The following is an 8,721-nucleotide window of genomic DNA, read 5'->3' as shown; positions in this document are numbered from 1 at the left end:
AAATCGAAGATAATCATGCTTGCTTTTCTGGATATTCAGGTAAAAGATCTTGATAATAGCTTACACACCTCAGTCTTTAGAAAGCGTACTTTCACAGGTCTTATGTCTAAATTTCAAACAGCTACAACTTTGAAATATAAGATGAATTTGATATTGACACTAGTAACCAGAGCATACAAAATCTGTTCTAGCTTTTTGAATTTGCATGAAGAATTGCAATTTCTAAGGTCACTTTTAAAAACAATGGCTATCCGTTGAATTACGTTAACACATATATTGGTAAACAGCTTTCGAAATTATATGTAAACAAACAACCTGAAACTACCCTAATGTAAAGAAACCTGTTAATTATAGGATTTTAACTTTTACTGGAACTCATAGTTACGATCTAAAAAACAATTAATTTCTATTTTGTCCATTGGTTACCCTCAGCTAGATATCAAAATATATTTCACTTTGCAAAATAAATCAGGTAATTTCTTTAAAATTAAAGACCCTATACCAACAAGCCTTCGGTCCAATCTGATCTACAAATGGCAGTGTGGTGGTTGTGATGCCACTTACGTTGGAAAAACTACCAGATCAGCTTGGATGAGATGGTTTGAACACTTAGGTAAGTCATATCGTACAGGCAATTATCTTTCAAGGCCTAGTTACAATGCAATTAGAGAACACAGCAAGGAGACTGGTCATCCTTTACATATTGATGATTTTTCTGTTTTAACCACTGCTCAGTTTGCTACAGACCTCGACATTTTAGAAGTTCAATACACCATCAAGATAAAGCCTTCTTTGGCTAGAAATGTGGCTGTAACCTCACTTTTGTTTTTAGTCTGCGTTTTACTGGTTTGTATATTAAATAGTATGTTTGTTATTCCTTTGTACCTTCCGTTTTTGTGACTGAAATTTTTGTATTTTGCTTTATTTTATTTTATTCTTGTATTTATTTTGATTAGCCATCTTTTAAACGTATTCTTATTTTCATAGTAATTTTATTTATAATATATATATATATATATATATATATATATATATATATATATATATATATATATATATATATATATATACACACACACAAACATTCGTCAGTATAAAATAAATCTGCTGATTAATTTAAACGTCAATGTTCTCATCGTAACTGAACCACACTAATCAGTTAAACAGAACTCACATCAGGTTGAACGCACAGTAGAGATAGGTTGGGAAATACCTGAACTTCTGAACTTCTCTCCAGAATTCCAGTATTGATTTGCAATGGTGAATGACCGTTTGAATGCCTTCTGTTGCACTGAGTTTCAATCCATGAGTCTTCCTTTTTGGCGTGATTTGCTAATCGGAATTGTTTGACTGGATGACACTCGAGAAAGGTGTATTTCTTATCCCTAAGGTTCTTCTCTCTCTGTTGGTAATCAAAGGAAGGTTGAGAGGAGTTTGCAAAATGTATTGCAGTTCTACTAAATAAAGTGCTTGAGAGTTCTGTCAAAAACTCAGATAATCAAACTGAGTGTTTCAATATTTTTATAAAAAAGTGTAATTCTAATTAATCTTTAAAATTTATATTTATCTTTATTTACGAAATTCCAGCGTCAAGCCAGACACTACGAGGCACTTTCAGTCATTCAGAGCTTAAGACTGTGGAAAGAGGGAGCTGGAGTGGTTGGACAGCAAGACAAAAAATATCCAGGAAATAGAGGAGATGAGAACAAGGGTCTTAATGTAAAGCTCCGAAAAAATTTCACAAGCACTAAGAATTAATAGTTAAAGCGGGTGGACAGCAAGATAAAAGAAAGGAAACTGTAAAGGAGATAAAGTAAAAGACCAAAGAGGAGTGGCAACTAAGGGCTGAAGGGACGCTGCAAACACCTATTAGTAATGCCTACAGTGCACCAAGTAAGGCCAGCTGCTGGCACTGACTCCTTAAGGGGAAATTTATAATATTAAATGATAAGTAAGAAGAAGAATTTCAAAATTAATCAGGGTACCTAAACTACATTGGGTAAGTCTTGAGAATTATTTATGAAAACAACATAGAAATTCAACGACTATTCAACTTAGTAAAAAACCCGTTATATCATTTTCCTTTCTAAATATCTCTATAAGATTTGACACTAAATAATGTTTGGTAATTATGAAAAACACTTTTTCAACTTTATATGTGCAATTTTCCCTTGATAGCGAAAGATATATTATACAGTATGGGAGCAATAAAATAGGTTATTTAACTAAATAAGAAACTGATAATTATCAACAAACAACCATCTATACAGCAAATCATCAATTGAGGTCAAAGCTTTTGACTTTAATGTTTTAAATCATTCATGATAAATACTCCTTGAATCACAGAACATTTGCTGAATGTCAAATGAGAATGAAATGATAAAGTTTGCACTGTTGATAAATGAAGGCAAATGACATTCATCTGTTAGCTCTGTAAAAGAGAATGATGTTTCAATTCATTTTTGTTTTCATGAAATAATACCAAGCACATTTATTGTCGTTTAATCTTAATATTGAATATTATTCCTATAACTGACGGTTTCATACTTATTTTCCCCTCTGTTGTAGGATTTAAACAGAACCATTTTTACTCTGCATTCGTTTGCTTTTTCCTTCCTGTAAGGTATCGATGAAATCCCTGAAAGCTCCAGAAGAGAGAGAGAGAGAGAGAGAGAGAGAGAGAGAGAGAGAGAGAGAGAGAGAGAGAGAGAGAGAGAGAGAGAGAGAGCGTGGGTATGCACTCATACAAGCCACACCTCGCAAAGCGAGCAGGAGAAGGATTCCACAGCCCCAGCATCTGCAGAGGGCCATTTACATCCACCTTCTCTTCCCCGAGTCCCGCAATCCATCTTGACACAGACAGCCTTTTCATTTACAGGATACAAGAAATATTTAAATAGACACTTTCAGATTTATCATCAGGTCTCACAAGGTCGCTTTACCTGCTATTCAGTTGGCCTTTTCTCCTCCAAGAGCAGAGAATCATAAATCCAGGCAATGATTTATTTTCTTTGACCAGCGATTACTGCCATGTTAAGACGTTGGTTGAGGACGCCATCGTTTGCTGAGTAATTTTACTGCTCATCTGAGGATTAATTTAATGCCTCCGGTAATAATAATAATAATAATAATAATAATAATAATAATAATAATAATAATAATAATAATCCTTACCTAATCATTTGAGACCCACAAAAAATGGATCGTATCTCTCTTACACTTATATTATTTTGACATAGACAAAATAACTATTAGATTCATCTAGAGAGAGAGAGAGAGAGAGAGAGAGAGAGAGAGAGAGAGATCGGCCAAGAAGACAATTGGTTCACGTTATGCACTTAGGTGTATTAAGTAATCAGCTGTCATTTAACTTCCTTTCATAACAGTCATGCATAATACACTTGGTAGTTTGCTCTTATGCATATTAGGAAATCTATTTAAATGTATAAATCATAGTTTCTATAGAACATATGATCATATCCATTTATGAAGTGGATTTGCGATTTATGTTGTTTTGTTGAATGCTTTTAGGTTGAAACTCTTTCGAGTTCTATCATAATGGTCTGCATTCATCACTGGTAAGATTCATTCATTATTTTAATCTTTTCAGTCTCAGAAATGTGAAGATATGATCCAGTATCAATGGTATTTAAATCTGTTGTGAAAAGCGTGATTAAGAAAAAATAATTCATCTTATGAGGATGTGATTTGTATCGTGCATTATTTCCTTTTCATATCAATTTGCTATTGTTTCAGTGAATGGGTTGTTAGAGTCCATCCACGCCCATTTGTACTCTACGTGCAAAAATATCAATTGCATTTCAAAAAATGGAGAATCACATTAGACTCAAGAGAAAAACTACCATGGCTCTGGTAAGAAAGTGTTGCCAGATCCATCGAAGTCTTTCCCTCGAATATGACGTCCTGGTTCTTTATTTTTGACATGGCAACAGTTTTGCCATTCGGGCATATGCACGACGGTGTGGATAGACACTTGCCCATCACTACTGTAACTGGTAATTACATCAAATGGACTTGGAAATATTTGGAGAAATTCCTCACACAATAATGGCGGAAACAAATACTATTTTCAATTTATTCATATTCAAATAACAACATCAGCATAGGTCCACCTCCAAGAGATTCCCACCAAAGAAGAATTATACTATTTCTGATTTGTTTATTTTCGAATAACATCAATATTTCTGTTCCAGAAATAGAAAACTATTTCAAATTTATTTATATTCAAATAACAGTATTTGGTCAGCTCTCCAAGAGCTTCAACAACAAAAGAACAAAATTCTAATCTATTTTCAATCATATCAATATTGGGTCCATCGTCCAAGAGGTTCTACAATAAAAAAATATATACTATTTTTAATTTATTTGTTTCTAATAACATCAATATTTGATCCATCCGCCATGAGCTTCAATAACTTCATTAAGTCTTCTTGCCATAGAATTGACGAGATTCAGACAGATGAACCAAACAAAAACTACTTTCAGTTTTCTTCTGAAGATGGAAAGAGAAACCCACAAGATTCCTGTGTATAACTTGTTTACTTGATATTTACATATTACTTTTAATCTCGAGTACTTTCAGGTCCTAACTGTGACCCTTTTTTCCAAGAGATGAGGTAGTCAGGCTGCTTAATGTCCAGCACCTTCTGGAACTTCTCCCTGTGCTACACTTATATGATGGCTGTCCTGGTTTCCATTCTCTTGAGAGTTGGTAATCTCCCTCTCCTGTTTAATTGATATCCTGATCTTTGATAGTCAGTGGTATTAACCCTTGTGGTGGGTGAGTAGTCACCATCTGTCTGTTGGGCAGGAGACCCAACTCTCAGGTCAGAAGGGTCGATCTTAGCTTCTTTTTGTATTAAAGCTCAGCTTATGGGATCTTCTGAGGCAAATCCTTTGTTTCCTTCTATCACTTTAATCTCTCTGATGAATACCCCTTCCACTACCCTCCTATGACTGATGTTATTGCTTTTGTATATAAGCTTACTGTTTTTAAAATCCATCCTATGGTCCTTTTCCCAACAATGCCTAGCTATAGTGACTCCCTGTGAGCTGAGCTGTACTGTCTCTCCTGTGTTCTTGGATTCTAGTCCTTATTCCCCTACCTGTTTTCAACGGCATATTTGTCTCCACAATTGTTGCAATTAATACATACTTTGTTTTTTACGGTGCTGTTAAAGGTATACACAAATTTATATTTAATTTCTTTAATTTTTGATGAATTTTTTTTTCATTTTAGGCATATATGAGGGAAACTATTTTCTTTGTTTTCTGTATTCCATGTACTCTCTGCATTTTCCCTGTTAAAAATCCTCCTAGCTTTGTTGGGTGCCGTTTTTCTGAACCATTCCGGGTATGCTAATGTATCAAAGCTTTTATCAGTGTAATTTATTTCTTTACCTATCTTACAAGGGTCACACGTTCTCATTACCCTAAGAAATAAAGCTGCTAGAACACCCATTTTTATATCATGACTGTGAAAAGAGAAGAAATGAATATACGAGTTTGTGTGTGTGGGCTTTCTATGTGTGCTGAATTCATATCCTATTTCTTTCCTTTCAATCAAGATGTCTAGAAAGGGCAGTTTATTATTGTTACTTTTTTTTGTAGAGTGAATTGGATGTTGTTATCAAAACTATTGAGTTCGTGTAGAAGAGTTTCTATTTCACTTTCATCACCCTGCAGAATGGCAAAAATATCATCCACATATCTCCATCAACCTTTTAATTTTAAGTTAGGGACATTAATATTAGGAACTAGATTAGTCTCAAAATATTCCATATATATATATATATATATTAGCAAGTATTGGTGATAATGAGGACCCCATAGCTACTCCATATTTCTGTTTGTATACTTGTCCCTCAAACGTAAAATAAGTATCACTAACACACAATTTGATCAACTCCAGGAAGGCACTTATTTCTATGTTTGGATTGAAAATGCCCCTATTATGTTTAGTCTGTAGAAATTCTAAAGCTTAATCTAAGGGGACATTGGTGAATAAAGCTACTACATCAAATCAATCCATATGTCTCTTTGTATTCTTGTTTCCTTAACTTTCTATGAAATCTACTGAATGTTTAATATGTGATTCTGAAAATTTACCTGAGTATATTCCTAGTTTTCCAGCTAACCACACAGCTAAGTTTTTATTAGGAGATCTCATACTAGAAACAATAGGGCGTAGTGGGCAGCCATCCTTGTGTATTTTGGGGCTGCCATATATGTATGCAAGTTCAGGTAGTTTATTTTAGAATAATTCATTGCATAGCGTGGCCTTCACATTACATAGTTTACTGATTATTTTCTTCACATTCTGGTTGAAGGTGTTCTGAAGCTTTTGGACTGTGGGAGGATTCTTATTTTAGCGTAGGTAGTTTCACTATCTAGTATGCCTGTACATTTTATTCCTATATTCTGAACTATTCATGATAACAATGCTACCCCCTTTAATAGCTTCATAATTCTAATATCTTTTGTAACTTTAACCTCTTTAGAGCGGTGCTAAATCTCACTGGCAAGATATCTCCAAGGTTGTTTTTATTACCCTATCACTCCTCTGGAGTAAAACGGGACTAAGTCATTGTGCTGTTCAACATTAAAGTAGTTAATCTTGCTTTTGAATTCTATATTGATATTATTTGTAGTCCCTACACAGAAATTTAATCCTAGTCCAAGTGCTGCTGTTTCATCCGTAGTCAATAATCTGCTTGAGATATTCTTTATATTATCCATATTGTTAAATTTGATCCAAACGGAATTAGTAAATAATCTCTCAAACTTATTTTTAATATTGACTATGTTACGATTTATACCAAAGCGCATTCTACAGTTGACCTTGGTCAACAACCTGATTGTACCCACTCACCCCTTATGGTCTGTTGCAGTGTTTTGTATTCTCCTACACCAGCAAATGCAGCTTTCTCTTTCCAAGCTCTTGCAGCTGATCCTTGATGTATCCTTCTTGAAAACTGCTGAAAGCTTCTCCACTCCAGGGCCTTTTTTCCATCCTACCATGTTTTTAGACATACTTTGTTCTCCAAACATTTACTTATAAACCAGATCTTATTTTTCATGGCTTTGGCTTGGTAAAGTTGTGTTTCGTATATTCCTGCATAATGAACAGCTTGAGTTCCAGAAGTTTCATACAGGTGTTGAAATATATGTCTGTTGTAGTGTTGCTGTGGGTACATGATGAGCCAAACAAAAACTTCTTTCAGTTTTCTTCTGAAGATGGAAAGAGAAACCCACAAGATTCCTGTGTATAACTTGTTTACTTGATATTTACATATTACTTTTAATCTCGAGTACTTTCAGGTCCTAACTGTGACCCTTTTCAAGAGATGAGGTGAAGTCAGGTTGGTTCAAGGGCCATCAATCTTCTGGAACTTTTCTCCTGTGCTGTCATTTACAAGATGGCTGTCCTGGTTTCTCCATTCTCTGAGAGTTGTTAATCCCCTCCTGTCGGTCTGATATCCTGATCTGATGGCCAGTGGTATTAACCCTTGTGGTAAGTGAGTAGTCACCATCGGTCTGCATACTATGCAATGAATTATTTTAAAGTAAACTACCTGAACTTGCATACATATATGGCAGCCCCAAAATACACAAGGATGACTGCCCACTACGCCCTATTGTTTCTAGTATGAAATCTTCTAAAAAAAAACTTAGCCATGGTTGGAGAGCTAGGAATATACTTAGGTAAATTTTTCAGAATCACATATTAATCATTCAGTAAATTTCATAGAGAAAGAACAAGAATATAAAGAGACATATGGTTAGTTTTGATTAACAGCTCTCCTAGGGCTGGCCTGAAGGATTAGACTTATTTTACGTGGTTACCTAGGAACGGGACCTACAGCTTATTGTGGAATCCGAACCACATTATACCGAGAAATGAATTTCTATCACCAGAAATAAATTTCTCTAATTCTTCATTGGCCGCCTGGAGACTCGAACTCGGGCCTAGCAGAGTGCTAGCCGAGAACTCTACCGGTTTGTCCAACGAGGAACTTCATCTCTTGAAAAAGGGTCACAGTTAGGACCTGAAAGTACTCGAGATTAAAAGTAATATGTAAATATCAAGTAAACAAGTTATACACAGGAATCTTGTGGGTTTTCCTTCCACATTCAGACAGATGTTGGGGCAGTGGCGGATACTTCTCCCATACATCCGGCATGTCTTACAATTGCTTCCTTGGTGCGCCTCTCTGGCCAATATCCCAGTCTTGAACCATGATACCCCACAGATGTTCAATGGGGTTTAGGTCGCATCCTTTTGTCGGCCAATCCAAGAATTCAATCTCTGGGTGTAACTGGGCCCATTCTCTTACCCTGTGGCTGGTGTGGATTGGGCTCCGGTCCTGCACAACCTTAATAGTTTGGGGAGCTGGAATAGCCATAGTTCGCACAGTCCGTAATAGCGATTCAAGGATGCCGATGTATTTTTCGCTTGTTTGTCGGCCTTCGATCTGTAAGAGCTCACCAGGTCCAAAAGCCTACATCCACCCCCACATAGCAGTGCTTACTCTACCACTTCTTGCTCTTTCATTGATGTTTTGTTCGCTATACTTTGTGTTGCGGGCCCTCCAGCAGATCCTTCCTGCTTTCAGTGACGAGAAACACTTTCATTGATGAATATAACATTTTACAAAAGTAGCATCCTCTGCAGAATACTGAAGTGCAAATCCCAGCTGA

At 35.7% G+C, this 8,721-nt stretch overlaps 1 protein-coding gene across 1 annotated transcript in view; it reads right to left on the bottom strand.

Annotated features, from left to right (window-relative positions):
• Positions 1-8,426, bottom strand: part of LOC136855197 (uncharacterized) — a 19,459-nt gene extending 11,033 nt beyond the window's left edge. Inside the window, exons 1-3 of the mRNA XM_067132103.1 lie at positions 8,212-8,426; positions 7,056-7,251; positions 1,214-1,402 (exon numbers count right to left, since the gene is read on the bottom strand). Coding sequence (XP_066988204.1) covers positions 1,214-1,402; positions 7,056-7,251; positions 8,212-8,426 — 600 coding nt within the window. The remainder of the gene's footprint in view (positions 1-1,213; positions 1,403-7,055; positions 7,252-8,211) is intronic.
• Positions 8,427-8,721: the final 295 nt, after the last annotated feature.

Source organism: Macrobrachium rosenbergii, chromosome 31, assembly GCF_040412425.1.
Source record: "Macrobrachium rosenbergii isolate ZJJX-2024 chromosome 31, ASM4041242v1, whole genome shotgun sequence".
Classification (NCBI taxonomy): Eukaryota; Metazoa; Arthropoda; class Malacostraca; order Decapoda; family Palaemonidae; genus Macrobrachium; species Macrobrachium rosenbergii.
This window is presented reverse-complemented; position numbering and strand designations above follow the sequence as displayed.